Raw genomic sequence first — 19,731 nt, 5'->3', positions numbered from 1 at the left:
ATATCTAGGGCTTAAACCTGGATTGTGCCTTGAGTAAGCAATGGCAACTGAAGAGAGAAGAGGAGGGTTCTGGGGCTGAATCTAATTTGATCATTACGACTGTCACTTTTATTGCAAATGTTGATCCTAAATCAGAGGAGAACGTCAATGTCAAGCTGCCAGGAAGGTTTGAAGGGGTAGGAGTGAGCTCTGTGTCAAAAATTGACATTTTTATGGGTGTATGTATTGCTCATGGTTTTTTTGACAACCGTTGGTGGTGCTGGAGCGTCACCCCCACGAAAAGCAGGGATCTATTGTGCAGGTAAAGAAATACACCACAGTGATACGTCCCTCCACTGATTAACTGTTATTATTACGATACAACAATCTAATGAATGTAATCAGTAGCTGATTAATTGCGTTGAGATTTCGAGCCTTCCCTGCCTTCCTGGGGTGAGTGGTACAGTATAGACACAGCTTCAAAATCACACCACACTTCCTCAGCACTCCCACAAAACAACCCCAATACATCCCTTGAGTTTTAAGACGTTTATGCATGCACACACATTGATTTATTTGTGTTGAGCGGCCAATTACCGATCACAATTGTTTTCCTTCTTCCTCCCACGCACTCAACAAAGAACGAAGAACATTCTTTTAGTCATATCAATAAGTAACTCACAGATAATTGTTTATTCGGTTGAGTTCCACATTCCACACAATGCTCACACTCACAGATTAATTATCCATGCACTTAAATAGAGGGTTTGTGTGGTCTGACCAGCAAATACAGCAGGAGGTACGTCAAATGTGGCAACATCACTATTTATCACCTCATGTGGGGCTGTCACTGTCTGTTGTGATATGCCAGCTGCAAGTGTTACATCTGTGCCATCTGTAGTGACACATTTAAGATGCTGTATTAGTTTATTATTATTTCTCGTTAGCAGCGAATAGATAAATAACACAAAAACTGCGGTCAAATCTCATGTTAGTTGCGTTTTTGTATGTCTCTGTCCACCCTGTGGTCCTCTGTGGACGTAAGACCCCTCCTTCTGCTACATAAAGAGCTTCAGGATGCAACGTTCACAATCAACACCAGCATTTCAGGAAACGCGTCTTCCGGACTTGATAAGTAAAGGGAGAATCACATTCCTAGTTGTGATTTTTTTATGATGTTAACCCAGTAGTTAACAACAAAGACGAAATATTTAAAGCTCAGAAGTACAGTCAAACCTCGCACGCCTCAGTTTACATACGAGTCAGTTTTTGTCGGTTTTCGTACACTGTCTCGACTTTTGCACAATCTTGCACGTAACAAACTATCATTCCACATCCATTTACCCTGTACTGTATCGTTCCGCTAAATAAAGTGCCCAAACACAAAATAGCCCGCCGCTGGGCCAAAGAAAGTTGTGAGTGGCAGCAATTTGATAATTTAAGAGATTGAAGAAGTTGAGAAACACTATTGAATTCTATCTTGCCAGGATGCATGGGAAGTCTGCATCAACAATAAGTTCCCTGTAGTTTTTGTTAGTATTTGTGGGTGTCTGCAACAGATGAATTGGATTTACATTATTTCCTACAGGAAAAATTGCCTCTGTTTTCTTACGTTGCGGTCTTCATCTGACCTTTTGGAATGAATTACAAACGAACATGGCCTACTTACTCTATGTTGGAAAAAGAAAATCTAGACCGAGATAAAGGACCTTGAGGACAGTTTCCTATTTGGGGAAAATACAATGAATGACATACAGCCGTCCCTTGTTCATCGCGGTTCATTGGTTCCAGACTTGACCACGATAAGTGAATTAAAGCGAAGTAGGATTCTATATTGATAAATGAAATATTTTCGTAGTTAGAGCATACAAAACCTGTTTATGACTTTGTAAATAATTTATTTACCATTATTAGAGCCATGTAGACATAAAATAACACCCATATAGTCACATTTACGCTCGTATTATTCTTTGTTTACACCACACAACTGTAATACACAGGTTTACCGCTTTAAACATAATTAGCTAGCCTCCGATGTATCTATTCTAAATTTAAGACAGGGTTTCAAACAATGTGGGCAAGAAGGACAACCCCAAAAAACTATTGAGCATGTCATGGCTGACTCCATGCAGTGTGAGGTTAATCTAATTTAATGTCATGTCTCATCAATGTAACATTACTGATGCCTAGTGACCAGAATACTGAATACAACTTGTCTTTCAATATGTTTTCACTAATTATAGTCCATAGTCAACCACGTAACAGTGGTCATTTATTAATGAATTCAGGGACCGACTGTATGTGACTTCTTGTTGTGATTTAAACTGTAGAGGGACACCATTATTTACATTTCTGAAATATGCAAAATGTACACCCTCTGTGAATCACCACTGTAAAATGGTAGAGGGGTTTCAGCGGCTGAGTGATCAGGGGCTGTACAGGTATGTGACTGGTTGGGTCTCACACAGAAAGTTGGTCCTACTGTAAGTAATAGGCAGGGCAAAGCATGCGGGCCAAAAGTCTGGTTGTCGAACCTGATTATCAGGACATGGAATCACATGGATTATCGCTGTGGTGGGAAAAAAAAAAAAACTACCTAGATATGATCGTGTTCCAGCTGGTTATTAACTGAAAATTGCCTGGACATATAGAGTATAGCCTTTGCACTTCCAGCATTTGAGTTTGGATGTCTATTTGGGATGCCTTCCAGCCACCTCCCTGGTGAGGTTCTCTGGGCATGTACACCCAGGAGGAAACCTTTGGACAGAGCTAGGACAAGCTGGAGGGACACTGTTTCCCAGCTGGCTTGGGAACAGCTTGGTGTCCCCCGGTGTAGCTAGAGGAGGTAGCTAGAGACAGGGAAATCTGGGCATCCCTGCAGCTACAGTAAGTAGATCCGGATAAGTGGAAAAAGGATGACACGTTGGATGGATGGATGTATAGTAAAAATACACAAAACAGTTGAAGGCACTGTTATTGGATTGTTTTTTTGTATTTATTTCAATTCTACTCAACTGATTTAATGTCACTTTAATATACTTTTTACACAAAATCCAAATGTGTTTTGTTAGTTGTAGCACTGTAGAGACTCGAACAAATGCTCACAGTGTATCTAGACGAGTAAACTATGGCTCATTCACAAATTATACATACATACTATAATTAGTTACACAAAATGCATAATTTATTTCTACATGACCGGATTAACATTTATTTTCGGTCAGTTTTTACTCATTCTTGTTTGTATGTCTTTGCATTGTGAGTATGTCTTTGCCTACAAGGGTTATCGGTCTTTATTGAGGCTGATGTTCCGTGAGGGTGGTTTGGTGCAAGCATTCATCATCTGAGTACTTGCAGAGCAATGCCCAACTACTGTGCTGCATGCTTCATGTTGATTTGGTATTTTATCACATGGCTGGAAGTAAGCTTGTTGGGTATCGTGGAGACAGGGATCTTATAATTTCTGGGCCTGGTGATGTCATAATATGCATATTAAATGTTGCGTGATTAGGTAAAAAAAATCGTTAATATTAATTTGCATTAATGGAAATATAATAAATATTGATTCTTAACAGTGGACACAAAATAAAGAAAAAAAATAGTCAGTTTAACTAAATGAAAATGTTCTTTTGGACTTAAACCAGCCTGTTCTTGAAAAGGCTGAGAAGACCGGGGAGGACGCTTTATCAACTCAACTCCAGTAGATTTTCTTGAGTTTTATTTCACACTTGAACTATTTAAAGGAGCTTGTCAGGTGAGGTTGGTAACCTTTGAATAGCATCAAATTACTTCTCAAGCTAAACACAGTTGTATCTTAGGATCAACAATAGTTGTTGCATACCAGTGGTCTCTCTGGTCTTTACCAATTATTTACTCTTGATACAACCACATATCATTATATAATGCATGGCATAGGTACTGTACAGTATGTCACATAGGTATCGTAATCAGCACAAGACTTGTCATAATCATACTCTTGATGAATACCAGTACAGTCACGTGCAGTCATTTGATGCTTATTTTTCCCAAATTCGACCGAACATGTACAATTGGAGACTGAAACGAGTTTGAGCTCTTGCAATAATGGCTACCTTTCAAGGTTCAACACACATCACATTGCTATTTAAAAGTAGATTTTGTGGACGAGGTGTTGGAAAGAAATGAACTTAAAGCTACCGATGAGTCACTTGTCTTTCAGGCACAATTTCCCATTCCACACAACCATGTATAACACAATGTATGACACTTTGTACGCCACACATCTACAGTGTAACCTTGGTTAGTAGCATCAGTAATCCAATTCTAACCAAAACGTACTCTAACCAAATCAATGTTTTCCATAATAAATCATGGAAATCCAATTAACAACTTCCAGAAAGCCAAAACACATTTTTACAATTTTACAATTATAGGTTCACATGCAGAAAACTCTTTATCAAAATGCTGGGACTTGCAACTCCATTTGACTCCATTGTGGGTTATTTTGCAGCCATGATAAGAGAAAAGCAGAGACTTGTGGCGTAGCTTTGTTAGTTATCAAAGAATTACAGAGTCAACCGCTGACGACATCATAGACAGCAGACAGATTTCTGGTTCCTGTTTCCAGGTATGAGCAAGCTAATAGGCTGCTAACGATGAGGTTTTGTGATAAATTAAGAACACAGTTGGACGCGTGCAGTGTATTAATAAAACAACATATGTGCCATATCGTATGCTAAACGGAAAATGTATGAGGCAAAATGTTGGCTTTAATTTGTTACATGAAGCAGCCGTACGCTAACCGAGGCTCTACTTTAGCTACATGAAATTTGATTTATGAATATTTGATGAGAGGGAGCTGTCGTTGAACTAATTTATTGATGATCATCTTTCATATAACATCACATCCTGTTCATTATTTGATTCAATAACTTTGGATTGTGATAAACCAAATAAACCAAATTAAATGATTTCTACCCTCCCCAAACTTGCTTCTTTTTTTTTTTTTATTAACACAAAAGATCATCAATAAGGCAGAACTAAACAATAAAATGAGTGACTGCCTGTGCTGCCAACACCTCTATCCTTCAAGATTATAGATGCAATCTGAGCATGTCCTCTATCTCTCCTTAAATGCCCCGTCATAATGCCCGCTCCTCATATCTGATGGTCGTGCTGTGCTTAATAACAAGTCAAGTCTGTGGGAGGGAGGTGCAGTGGGAAATAAACAAATTAACAAAGCGATTCACTGTCTCTCCAGCTCTGGGAGGGGGTCTACGACGAGAGACAGAGGGTAGTATAGAAAGACATGAAGACTGTGTTAGCTACAGACAACAGGGGGGCAGATGGTGCAATGACTTAAAACACAGACATTATCTTTGCATCATGTGCTGTCCACTCCTCTTTACTACACTTGGAAATGTAAATCAGAGACAATAACATTGCTGCATTATTGCCTCACTTATTTTCCTCCAAATCAACTAAGATGTCATATATGCTGTAAATTTACACATTCTGCTTGAAAGGATTAGTTTTTAAATGTTGTTAGAAATAAAATCGCCAAAACATCAAATACTCATTTAGTCACCAATGTCAAAAAATATTTTTTCTAGATTCCTACAACTTGCATGTACTACAGTATTTTTACATTTTTTTAAAAATTTTATTTATTGTCGGGAGGCATTGGCATAAAAATGAGATATATCAGTATGTCTGCGGCCTGAAATTATTTCTCTATTGCGCCTTCGGATTATAAATATGCAATTTGCAATAACTGTAAAGTGTTGGTTATACGAGGGGGGAGTAAGGTGCCTCCCTTTAATGTGTCTAATCTGATATATCAGGAAAACTCGCTCAGATTCACACGCAACTGACGCAAGCGGCCGGCGGAGACGTGCTGAATGAGCCCTTGCGGTTTATAATTTCACTGATTGTATTAGTCCAGAGTTTCATGCGTTCCACTTTACTTTGTTCTTATACGGATGTTTGTGCCGGATAGAAAAGTGCAGCTTTCCAAAATGGATTGTTGCCAGCATTATTTAATTGGATTCTTATTTGTGAATTTAGGGAGACTAATTTGTCTTACTTGTTGATAGTCGAATATGTTATTTTACTTGACTATTGTTTTTTTTTGTTATTTTTCATTCATTAGATGAGATGTGATCAAACATTAGTTCTTTACATCATGCTTCCACGGAAGGTGAAGTGTGTTACTGTGTTACTGCTTTGGATAATACATTGTTGAGTCTTGCATGGAGTTTGTCCATGGAGTAGTCCATCCACTAGCTCTGTGTTCCATTCAAAATGCGTTGCCATTTTGGACAATGTTTGTGACAATTTAAGGCAAGTTTAAAGGGGACCTATTTTACTCATTTTCGGGCCTTTGTATTGAGTTCTGGACTCCAATAGAGCAGCTACAAGCGATAACCCGCACAGAAATCTTTCTAGAGCTTCCAGACTCTGCACCTCTTCCTACAGTGTTTCCTGCCCAAATGGTCTGTGGAATTTACTCCACCCCCGGAACTCCTCCAGGTACGCCTCCCGCAGAGCCCACTCCCCCGTGATTGGTCACACTCCCTCTGCTCGCTGTATGGACACTCTATGATGATAGAGTGATGATACACTGATGAATTGTTACTTACAGGTTGCTCGTCTGACTCTTCAACACGACCGAGTAACGTTGGAAAGGCGTCGGACTTCAGCAACAGCTTGACCAATAGTCCAGCTTCTTATCGGCCCACGTTCACAAACGAGTCCCATGTGAAGTGCCGTTGACAGATGGGCATATTTTTCTCTTGCTGGCCGGGAATCAGCAACTCCAAGCCTGATGCTTGCCTCTTTAGGCACACCCGAACAAACATTTCCTGGGAGCCATACGTGCCAACACGGTGAACAGAGCAGAGCGAAGCAGAGCACGAGGAGGGCAAGCCTACAGCTTTTGCCTGGTCATGCCCATATAAGGAAGTCCGGGTTGCGTTGACGTCCGTGGAACTCGGTGTAAAAAAAACACAGAGCCATCCAAAACTGCTGTCAGGTCTCACTTCCAAATGCGCAAAACTCATTATCTGATGCGTTGGCATCGTTTAACACGAGAATACAACATTAGGTCAGAAAAGAGGACAAGCATAATAGGTCCCCGTTAAACCATTTATAGTGATAGATGTAGATCAGGGGTCGGGATCGTATGGCTGGCAAGCTATATATAGCTCTTTTAATGTCTGCATCTGGCTCTCACACATTTCTTAACACTATTTTTTTATTTTCTTTTTTTTTTGCTGACATTTTAAAGTAAAACGTTATAGAAATCACAGTGTTAAAAATAACGTTTGAAATATAAAATATTATAATGCATTTGAATGCATCTATTCATTTTCTACCGCAATGTGGATGGCTAGCGCCAATGCCAACTGCCTTTCCGATATTTTTCGGGTCGGACGCCAAAACACAATCATAACTGGATAATGCGGTAGTCTACCGGGTCATTGAGAAGTCAAGAATTAAACGTCCCGCCTTTCGTCAGTCAGCTAGATAGCTAGCTAATTTTTGACGATGCACTTTTGACGATGAGGAGGGCGAAAAGAAAGAAAAATGAGGAGTACAATACATTTCAGCACAAATGGACAGATGAAGAAGAGAGCAGGTTTGGCGGTGTGTCTAATATGCAGTGAAAAAGTTGCATCGATGAAACGGTCAAATATGAAGCGGCACTTCGACACACGCCATGCTACATTTGCATCTAAATATCACACCCAGAAGAAGGCATGCCAAGAGCTACTTAACTATAGGAGTCCAGAGTGCAAGCTAGTCAGCAAGCAAGTCCGCGCATGGAGCCGACAAGCTGACTGGTTTTCGGCCAGCTTTGCTAGTTCTTTAGCAATAGTGACGAATGGACAGCCATTCACAGATGGCAAATATGCCAAAACATTCACGCTTGATGTGGCAAATGAACATTTTGACCACTTTTCGGATAAAGACGAGATAATCAAATGAATAAAAGACATGCCTCTGTCAGCAAGAACGGTTCATGATCTCACCATCATGATGGCAAATCAAGTGGAAGAAACACAAGTGAAGGACATGAAGCTAACCTCACCACGTATCAACCAGACAACATAGCCATCCGCAAAACCATGCAGCACCAGAAGTCGCATTAATGGTCAGAAATATTTTAATTTATTATTGGTTAGCTTCAGTATAACAATGTTATATCAATGCGGAGACCTTTTTAGACTTGTCTAAAAAAGCACGCATTTAGTTGTATTCAGTGTTAAAAAAATATGGCTGTCAAGGCTCTCTTAGTCAAAAAGATCCCCGACCCCTGATATAGAGGATATGGCGATACATATTGAAGTGATACAGTATGTTATTTTGATATGCAAATTTGTTAGAAAATAACTTTCAATTTTGCTCACTATGTCACACATCCGCTACCCCTTTTAGGAGAATGACCCAAAAATGTCAAAACTTTTTTTTAAATAAATGTTTGACTTAAAACTGCTTTATTTACTCATTCAAATTGAAAATTCAGCATTCAGCCAAAAAAAAGGAAATAATAAGTTTTTATGTAAATGTTACAGTTGAGAGTTCAGTAATTAGTGCCCCGCTTTCATAAAATATACCAAAATGTGATATTTTCTTGCCGTTTTTTCTTCAGAAACTGAAATAGAACAAGCAATACTTTATTTTAATTTGCAGATTGGTTAGAAAATCTTTAATCATCTTTAATGTTTGCTTGCTATGTCACACTTTTGGTAGCTACCCCTTTCAGGAGAATGACCCTAAGGGTTATTTCATGTCTGGAAGGCTATAATAATATTTTTAAAAAGTATGTGAAATGAAACTGCAGTTTGCAGATTTAAGTCTTAAAATAGTGGGTGTTGGGGGATGGAGATGGGAAACCATGCCGCTCCTACTGTCAAAGGCTGTTCATTAATTGATTCAAATGACTGAATCATTATGTAATGAGAAAACCTAATAATGTGGTGGCCTGTGTCTCAGCATCTCACCCTTGACAAAGACATTAAGTCCATGACCACTTTAATCTCTTATTTGAAACTCTTTGATTTACAGGCGGACATATCATCTTTGCCTATGTCCCATCCATCTAAATGTAGTTGCCATGGTGATAGCATTATGGAAATCAATCATTGCCAAGCAGGAGTGGAGCACGACACCAATTAAAAGGTGATGTCGTCTTCGAGTCATCACTCACACTTCTCACTAATGCACTAATTACCGGGGTTGGGACATTAATGGAATAGCATGGTTCAGCCAGGGGATTCATCTGCATGGCTTTGTGTGTGTGTATGTGCATGTGTGTGTCTGCGTGTGATTAATGTGAACCTCCCTGGTTGTGACCTTGAGCGACACCGCATGAAGGAAATGAACCGGCGGTCTCAGGGTCGGGATCCGCACTTGGAGACGATGTGCTGAGGTGGAGGCTGGGCCAAGGTTGGGGTCTTTAAACCACATGATACAACTGAAGAGGATCATTGAATATGTTTGGTATTTGGCTCCACTGATCATTCAGACTCATGATTGGCAGTTGATATTGATCATTATTGTTAGCATTTCAATAAAAGCGTACAAAAGTCCAACACACATGGAAAAACTGCTGTTAATAACTGTAAAGGTGCAGGACAAATCTTCCGTATGCTAAAAATACCTGGACATGTATGCGTGTGTGTGTGTGTGTGTGTGTGTGTGTGTGTGTGTGTGTGTGTGTGTGTGTGTGTGAGAGAGAGAGAGAGAGAGAGAGAGAGAGAGAGAGAGAGAGAGAGAGTGAGAGAGCACTAACAATTTTACAACCAAATTTATGTGTCTATTCATCATGGAATAATTACCAGTTTTGTGTGCGTTGGTCCAGAAGAACTCATTTGCAATTTAAAATTTCCCACAGATTTGGAATACACTACTTACTGTGTTACATCCACTTTTACCCTTCAATTCCTACAAGATTCTTTGTGTGTAAAATTAGCTTTCATGATTCACTGTTATAAAAATCTGTGATTTCCTTCGGGGAAAATTTATTTTAATGTGAGAACAGTCCCTATTTCCGTGTTAGCAACTTCGCATTCCTGTGAGTATTTTCAGCCGTACATGCATATGAAAGAAAAAAACATGACAAAATATGTTTTTCAGACATGTTTTTGAAGATGCCAATGGAAAAGACAAACTTACCGATGACATATGTGAGTAGCAGGGCCAGCGTGAGAGTAAGAAGTGATGCCGATAATGCTGTGCACTTCCAGTTGCAGCAGCGATGAGGCTTGTTGAAGGTAAACAGTGGTCTGGTCACACTGCTGCGAGGCAGGGGCCTGGGCGGAGGCGAGTACACTGTCCCAGAGGTCAGGGGATAACCCTGACCTGCACCTGACAGCAGGGCCGATGAACCCGAACCCTGCTTGAAGAGGAAGTGTCTAAAATGGAGAAACAACACAACATCATTGCATTTTCTTCCATGCATTACATGATGCCTCAGTCAACTACTACAGTAGAAAAGTTTCACTTGAATTGATCTTTTTTGTCCTTGTTTTTGTGCACCTTGGATGCAGACAGAGTTGTGGCATAAAGCTTATCTGCCTGCTTCATCTGTCAATGACTGATTATTATCTCGGCTTCTTATTAAGATAGCTGCATGGCGCATGGTGGGGCTGAGGATGGATATTATACCAAACCGTTTCAATTGTGTAAAATAACCATCCTGAGCTAATCCATGTTGAGGACATAGAATCAAAATCACCTTTGTTTCTCAGTAATGCTCACATAAGTCATTGGATCGGTCATGCACAATAAGAGCTGAACGACAGGAGCTCTTTGAGCTGAACAAGCTCGCTCCCAAACAGTAATGGCCTTTTATTTTCGCGTCTGTTTTTCTGTTAAAGCCACAAGTGGTCAAAATGTGTCTTTGATGGGTTTTTGTTTTGGCATTTCATAATTTGTTTTTCTAGCAGTCTGTTCCATGATGAGCACACAAATAAAGCCATATAAATCATGAAAATCATTTGGTAGAATTCTATTTTTACTGGGTCAAATGTATGAAAATTTTAATCAAGCTAAAAGATAACTGTGTTATTATGGGCAATGAAGGGTTACGTTAAAAAAACACCACTTCATTTACGTTTTGACTGCATTTTCTGGTATTTTCGGGCATACTTAAAATGTAGGAAATTATACTTCCGCTTTAAGTGTTACAAAGTGAGTGATAAGAATATCCACTTTCTTTGTATTTCTTTTTATTTAGACCATACAGTACAAGCACACATAATAAAGACGCTGCTGTGATGTTCGGCGTGTCCATGAATGCATCTCGCGGTCGTCTAGTGACAATGAGGAAGTGTTGTTCCAGTGACGAAAGGACGATAGAGAGGTGTTTGTGAGTTGGAGATACATATATGGTGTGGAATTGCACTGCTGTTGATGGAATTGCACTGCATCAGACTCTGTGGCTTGATGTGCCATGATGTGTATGCATTAATTACGGTAAAAAAGTATAACGTAATTAATTAAATAAATTAGTTACCGCCATTAACATGCTATTTTTGCCAGTCATAATATTTACATTAGAAATTAATTCAGCTCTTTTTATGGAGCCCATCCAAAAGAGCTTAAAAGAGCTGAAATTTCCATCACTAGTGATTTCCGTGTCATAGATAAATGACAGAGCAGGGTCATATATATTTGTATGTATTAACAGCACCAAATTAACTGAAAATTTAAATCAAGTAACAGATGGCACACATGTCTGAAAATCTATTTACCTAACACTGGTTTGTTTAACAGCAGAATATTCAAATCAGATATCAACCGTGTTAGCAATGAGGAGTTGCGTTCAAAGACACCACATCATTTAAGTTGAAATCGCATGTTTTGAGTGAATTTTCTGGGATTTCTGAGCATACTTAAATGCAGCAAATTGTACTTAAGACTTACAAAGTCAGATTATCCACTTATTTTTATCCCTTGCATTTCTGTTTATCTACACCACACATACAAGCATAATAATGACGTTGTGATGTTCAGAGTGTCCATGAATGCATCTTGCGGTCTGTATAGTGACAATGAGGAAGTGTCGTTGCGATGAGGGATCCGACTAGAGATGTGTTTGTTTGGAGTTGGAAATACATATGTGATGTTGGAATTGCACTGCTGTTGATATGTTTAGGTAAGAATAAAGTTAAAAAAGATGGTCAGAGGCTCTGTGTGACTCTGTAGGGAGCTACACTGTGCCACCGTCTGTCGTCATAACAGAGAGCCGGGGCTTGCCATGATGCGTATGCGTTAATTAAGCTAAAAAATGGATGATATACAATACAATATAACAATGATATACAATATGGACTAGGAACGATAAAACATTGACTATTAATGAGTATGTGAATGTCCCTCCCTCCAGTGGGTAGGTTAAGTTGTGTGTCACATATGTCTTGACTTGTGTTTGCGTTTGTTTGGCATCGTGGGTGAGGTAGTTGTCTGGATCACCATCAAAATATTGTCTGTACTTTATGAAGGCGTATAAAGTGGTTGTGACCACTTGCACAATCTCAATAGCGGAAATCCAGCCGAGGAATTATTAGAGGGACTGCATGCAGGGGGTTCCTCCACCTGCCTCAACGGTGCCAACGTAACACACACCCAAGACATTACTTACTCTCTTGTGCCAACTTTGACGTAGTGGTCGTTTTTTGTTTTATTGTTTTTTTCCTGTGTACCGGCGGAATAACATCCTTTTTCAAAATACGTTTATACCGTACTTTCAAGCCAAATGCTTCTTGTCAAGGTGCTCCTTCAAAGCAGCCATCAGTGAAATGATAACCGCAAAGGGCATCTGTCTCTCGTTCTCTGCACTTTCTTCGTCCATTGTTGTCTTAAACAAAAGAAAACAAACTTACAGTATCACTCGGATACTATGAACATCCAGCAGCAACACAGAAATTGGCAGGACTAATATTTTGATGAAAAATATGCTGAACCAAGTCGATCATCTACCTTGAGAAGCGTTTGTTTACTCTGCTTTAGCTGAGAGATGTCACCCCGATGAAGTCACTTCCGGAAATGAGGCTGAGCTGCGAGCTAGTTTGTCATGGCTGTCGCCATGAACTATAAATGTCATTTTTGTGAATTCAACGTTCGCTTTCAAAAATTGAATAATATAGAACATAATTAGAAACAGTATATAACATGTTTAAGCCAAGTTAATAAATCATGTCAGGGACGTTTTAAATGTGAGCCATGGTCTACCCTGATTACGTTTGCCCTCACATAACTGAGAGTAGAGTAACTGCTGTGCCAACCTCAGATCAATGACTTACATATTCCTTTGTGGACTCATCCAAATCACTACTCAATTTATAAGGCTGCATTAGTTAGACCAAGATGATTTTTTTTTTTTTTTAAGAGAGCTTTACATGAAGATAAAATCGAAAATGAAGTGCAATGAATCATTTCAATGAGTGTATATTGTGTTGGGATAATGGAAGGAAGGACTGTAAGGTGTCAGCTGAGGAAGCAGAAATCTGCGGAATGGAGAACTATCCAATTTGGAAAAGTGGGCCTTGGCAGGGAAATACAAATAAGTATAAGCAGTTTTTGCAAAGTTTTATCCTCTTATTAGATTGACTCCAGTTTTAAAGTGAAGAAAGACTGCTGGTGATTGGGAAGCTCTTCAGAGGGGCGTGACAAATTGTTTTTTTTGTGTATTTTTCATCTCGAAAAAGTATTCTCACACACTGCCCTAGGTCACTTTGTGCTCTCCTGGCATTAATACTGGGTGAAGGTGTGATATGTCAGAGCAATGCACAGCTTTTCCTGACTGTGATCTGTTCATGCAGCAGAGGGTGTGAGGTCACAGGCTGCTGGTTGGTCTCTCAAGGGCCGTCAGAGGACAGGCCATTAATGTGGAGCCAGACAGCAGAATGATAGCATTGAAGGACACCAGAATGCAACACAGGTCACACCATTGCTTTGTCTTATATGAGAAACGTTGCATTACATGTAATTCAGTAAGATATTTACTCTGAAAGTGATTGGAGCAAAAAATCCATGCAAGACTAACCTAATTGCAGGAAAATTCTAAATAAAACATTTGCAGGTTCAATTAGATCTGCAACACTCCATTTGTTGACATGAAAAAACTGTAACTTGATAGTGCTGTCAGAGCACAACAAAAATCTCTTTTCAATGGCAGGGTTAAGATTTTGTTTGTTTTTTTAAGACCCAGTAACACACTGGATTTATCTGAAGCATTCTCTTTTACTCGTTCACTCTGTCAGTCTTTCACTGTGTTTCTCCTCCTGCGTTTGTCTAACTCATGTGGCCTCTTGGCAGCTTAACACGAGAGACAGATGACATCCATCCTTCACTGTCGGCCTCCCTTGCTCTGCCCATCCACCCATCCAGCATGAGCTGAAGGCTGGGAGTCAGATGGGGGACACAGAAGCTGCACATGAAGAAGCCACACATCCTGGGGGTCAATGCTAGTTCAAGTCTAAAAGGAGATAAACTCGGGACACACACCCACTCACACACTTCCCTCAGAAAACACGCACAGACAAAGTAACAAGTACAGGTGGACATCTTCACCCTTTTGGGGTCAGTCTACGGCCAATAAAGGATTAATTGTCAATAAACAATTGTTATAAACACAGGATTCAGATAATGGAGTTATATTTGCCAAACCAACATGGATTGCATATCTTCCTGTGCTTTTAAAATGTTTCACTGTTCTTTCCAGTTCACTGCTTTTGATCATCTCAGACAATATCTGATGCCCAGGAAGCTCGAAATTCATATTGGGGGGCAAATTTCCCCTGGGACAAAAAGTAAATGAGAGTTGCTGCTCTTCTTGAGTCGACTGCCCAAGGGCTGTTCACTAGGTATACACATGCAGATCCAGAATATGGGCGGTGCCGTATGTGTGTATAACATGTTTTGGTAATAAGATGGAGAAAAGGCAACGTATCAGTCAATTGACAGTCCTCACATCTGTCATTCCTTTTCTAACACTCAGTGTGAGACCCATAAAGAATATGGACTATCCACATCTGTACCCCCACACAAACTGGCTACTCCAGAAAACACAAATGCAGCCGAAAAGGAAATCTTTGCACACTTCAAACATTCTTAATCTCTGCTGACATTTGATCAATACATTTCAATACATATTCATCAAATATGCGTTGAGGAAGATGGCCCTGTTCTTTACAAGATGTTTTTTTCTTGACATTTTTATTAAGGTCATAGCTTTCTACCTTCATATCAGCATGAGCGCTCATGAAAAGTTTGAGACTTCATTATTTTTTCAAGTAAAAACATCATCAGATTAGCTGTCATGGAATGTGAAGCATCAACCAAGATAAGGTTGCTTTACCAATGAATATACTAGCCATCATCCGCTAAACTGTGTTGTTACATTGTATTCCATTTAACTAACTGTATACAGTGCATCCCTGCACATTCGCAATTCAGGCTTCACAACCCTGCAAATTTGTCGATTTTTGGTCAAAGAAATGCTAACTTTTCTCCGAAAATAGGTCGTTTTTCTTACAGAAAACACATCACATTCACCCATAGCATGTATGTATGTATGTATGCAGGCAAAACAGACAGAACACATGTACCACTGTTAAAAAAGGGCACACTTTTTACATGCTTATGTCTTTATGCTTCACTGATCATGTTTTTTCATCACGCACCATAGTTGTGTGCCGAGATGCAAAAGTGTGTTTGACTATAGAAGCATGACTTTTTTTTTCTTTCTTCTTTTAAGATCCCCAATTGCTGGGACACAGGTAGGACTTGCCCATAAGTCATCCACCATTCAGCTAAGGGCTGTAAAACTTTAAGAATACCTGTGATACATGCATGGTAGCATGTCTTCTAAAGCCCATAAGGGGCACCGCAAATATTACCCGTCGGGAATCCTTATTTTTTCACACAACTGTGACTGTTGATTGAGAGAACACAAATGCAACACTATGTTATTACAGTTAGGAATGATCTGAGATACTGGCCAAATTTACTGGATTGGATATCACAAAAAAAAATGTATAACCTGTCCAATCCAAGCCTAAACCGCCCAAACTATCATTTAAATTTTTGATTTAATGTTGTTTGACATACCTCATACAGAGACACAGCGGCTGTAACGCATTGTAGCACACTTCAATTCTGTCAGTTCATTAATCAATCAGCCTTGCGGCGTTGTCATCTCAACTGTGTGGAGTTACTTCACTGGCAAAAAAGATGAAAGTATCCGAGTGCCTCAAGGGGCGGCAAGTACTATCGGGCCATCCGTAGTTACAATGCTCGTCTGACATTGACACTCATCTGGCTGACGATTAATTTAAATTGTCACTAGATCTAATTTTATTCTATTCTTATTCTTTCCTTTAAATGAGATAAGATCTAATTATGATCTAATGCATAACTTATTAAAACCACTTCTTCTGGTGTGGCAGCCTGCCAATCTCATCCCCATAATGGCAGAACTCGGAGGTCTCATTAAACATGCACACATATTATTTTGCACCTTGCTGCTTTGTTCTCAAAATCAGCCTCACAAATGAGAATGTGCTAAATAATTCTCTGATCAATTATTACTTATGCAGATGGAAAATACTTCATTCTGTTTGATGGGATGAGATTCCAGCAACTCGTATCCGAGCATTTGGAAGAATGTTTTCAGGTGCCACAAATGGAGGTGGAATTTCCATATGTTCCCAAAAAGAGGATTTGTGCTAGATTCCAGATTTTGTTTTGGGACATCTTAACTCATAATGGTCCCCTGGTGGATCTTCAGAGGTGTGGCAGGAGAATCCTAAAAAACCTCTGAGATTCATAATGGCTTTGATGGTGTGCAAAGACATGTAATATTACCCATGAGGCATGTGTGCTGCTCCACTTTTTGTGCACTTTCAAAACATCCAAATAAAGTTCTATACTTGTCCTTAATCGATCTTTACAGATATTGTGAAGGTGTGCCAATTCCTGATGAAACAATTCTCTTTAATGTAACGATTCGCATTTGTGAGATTAATTAAAGGCTTTGATCAAGTGACGTTAAATTGAAGTCGGGATTCCCTTGAAGATCCACTTATTTGAAGAGTGTTGTTAAAAAAAGGCAAATCCACAGATTTAGATTGAAAGCATTTTGGAAGAAAGCTTTGAGTCTGGTCCAAATTTGCAATAGCGTTACCACATATTGTTCATTTGTTCCAACTAAACCGCAGCATACATTCAACACTTAAGGTTAAAAAGACATGTTTTTTATAATATGTTGCATTTCCTTACCTGGTCTCTAGGGGAATGTTGCTGTTCAGGACCCAGCTGTCATGAAGCTGCGCCTGGTCCGTGCTTGAACCGGTGTCAGGCCCCTGGACACCCTGGCTGGCCTGACATCGTGTTGGCATGGTCTTCCTCTGCAGGCTGACTTGAGTATAAGGGGCTGGGCGGGCACAGGTGCAGGCATGGGGTGGCGGGGGAGGTGGCGGTAATGGCCGAAATGTGAACTGACCACCTGGACTGCTGGGCAACTCTACAGGGGGAAAAGGGTGGGTGGACATGAACATAGTTTTATCAGCAACCACTTCCATATATTGCAATTCCAAGTGACAGTGTATTGTTATGACTTTGATTAAGGGCCATAAATCAACTTGCCTTCATACTGTACTTGCCAGTCTCCCTATAAATAGATACTTGGGTAGTGCAACAGTGAGTCTTAATCCTCACCCGCCAGCCCAAACTACCCATATGATGTTTATTATGAGATATGTAGCTCAGAGGAATGAGCTAGCCAGCTGTAACCCGCTCACACTGGTAACCTCGGAGGCTAGCTGGCGCTCTCTCAATCCATCATTTAACATTCTCCTGTGCTATAATTCCTCCTCCCCCTCCCCCTGCCACCTTCGCCGTTACTCTAAGCTTCCTTCTCACACTAATTGCCGTTCTGGCAAATAGAATGTTTTGTTTAATGTGTGTTTGTGCTGGGACGCTTCAAATAGGACCACTTTGCTTGTATGTTCATGTGTGAAGGCAGCTGTCTGTGTGTGTTTGTATTTATTCATGAATGCACATCATGTGTCCTGAGACTTTCTTTTTCAGTGTTTAGGGGAACTCCTGCCATATGGTTGTATTACGGTTCTATGAGCACGGTAAAACTTTTGTCCCAAAACACCAACTCTGTGTTGCTGCATTGAAAGAAATGTAATGTTAGTCTCAAACCATTTGAAAAGAGGTTAAGGAGTGATCAGATACCATTGACCTACAACAATATTTGCCAACAATAATGTAATAATCCAATAATAATAATAATAACAATAATACTATCTTTGCAAATTAACACTCCTGGCAGACTGGTCTTTCTGAGTATATTCACAGACCTTTTAGAAAGATCTAGAAATAATTATTTTTTTTCTTGCTAAAGATGATCGATATTGGCTTTCTTACTGGTATTGTCCAACACTTCCGATATTGATATCAACCAATATCAATATAGGCAGCAGCTCTTCCCTACGATTTAATCGCTGCAGTTTATTAAATGTTACACAAAAGTGTAACATACTGTAGTAGTAAATTATATTTGTAGATTGTTATATATTGTCACATATTTGTTATAGTTTTTCATTGTACTTTCCTGAAAAGTAAAGATAAAATGCCATCTTGTCTCCTTCTCGTAGACCTAATCTCATGCATCGTTTCAAGTGTCGTATGACACCCCTACTAATCAGGTTTTTTTTTTTTTTTTTATTTGAATAGACATAAACTGTCATGTCTGACTTGCAAATGGCCAAGAGGGTTTATCGCATAACACTTATTCACATCCCGTTTTATGAGTCTTGGAAATACACATTCTTGAGATATATTGTGTACATTGACGTCAATGTTTCCATGTAACGTCTGTACAAAGTCATCTGTCCAGCCCAAACGGCATTTTGAACAACGATACAGAAGCAGTCCTGATGAAATTTACTTTGCGTGCTCGTATCGTAAAATTGAAATGACTTAACAATAGCGGTTATCATGCTGTTTGACTAAAATAATTGGTTTTGTCCTCCTTCACAAGGCGATGCTGCTTATTGAGCTTTCATCAACACAGAACCGCCTTTGACGCATTCTCAAAGCATGTAATAAAATATGTCTCCGTTCTCTGCACACTGACACAATGAAATGGTCTTTTCATTAGTTGTGACAAACCATTACTCAACTCACATATTTATTTCATGGTTTCACTGACACATGCAGTACAGTCTCACTAAACGGCCCTCCCCCATTGTTGTTTATTGCTTGTGGCCATCTGCAATGATGCACATTGTACCCACACACGATTTGTTATTTTTATTCTGCCGAACAGGTTCGTGTTGAATTGTAACTGTGTCAGCCTGGAGTCTACGGACCTCTTTTCCAATGTGGTGGTCTAATTTACAAACACGTAACATGGCTAAATTAGTTGTGCGAGCTAATCAGTTTCAGAGCTGAAGCTTTTTCCATTAGAATGGGTGAAACAACAGGAAATACATTTCTGTTATCACCTGAAGGTGCTGTTTAATAGAAACTAATGGATGTGGAAAATGAAGGTTATTTTTGTCGGAACCACCTCAGAGTATTAAATGTGTCCCGCTTGGGGGAAACTGACAGAACATTTTTAGAGCACTACTACTATGTGGTGTGTCAGTGTGATGCACCAAGAGCTTTAAAGCACATTGCCAATTTTAGAAGTCTATCTGATTCATCAGCAACTGGGAGTCCTTTGAGCCCAGATACAAAATCCCCTGCTAT

General features: G+C 39.6%; 1 protein-coding gene across 1 annotated transcript in view; it reads right to left on the bottom strand.

Moving 5' to 3' along the window:
- Nucleotides 1-19,731, bottom strand: part of tenm1 (teneurin transmembrane protein 1) — a 272,088-nt gene that overhangs the window by 160,960 nt on the left and 91,397 nt on the right. The window contains exons 4-5 of the mRNA XM_054791581.1: nt 17,248-17,491; nt 10,138-10,376 (exon numbers count right to left, since the gene is read on the bottom strand). Coding sequence (XP_054647556.1) covers nt 10,138-10,376; nt 17,248-17,491 — 483 coding nt within the window. The remainder of the gene's footprint in view (nt 1-10,137; nt 10,377-17,247; nt 17,492-19,731) is intronic.

Source organism: Dunckerocampus dactyliophorus, chromosome 11 (assembly GCF_027744805.1).
Source record: "Dunckerocampus dactyliophorus isolate RoL2022-P2 chromosome 11, RoL_Ddac_1.1, whole genome shotgun sequence".
NCBI lineage: Eukaryota > Metazoa > Chordata > Actinopteri > Syngnathiformes > Syngnathidae > Dunckerocampus > Dunckerocampus dactyliophorus.
The sequence above is the reverse complement of the archived record's forward strand: the minus strand, read 5'-3'. Positions and strand labels throughout refer to the sequence as shown.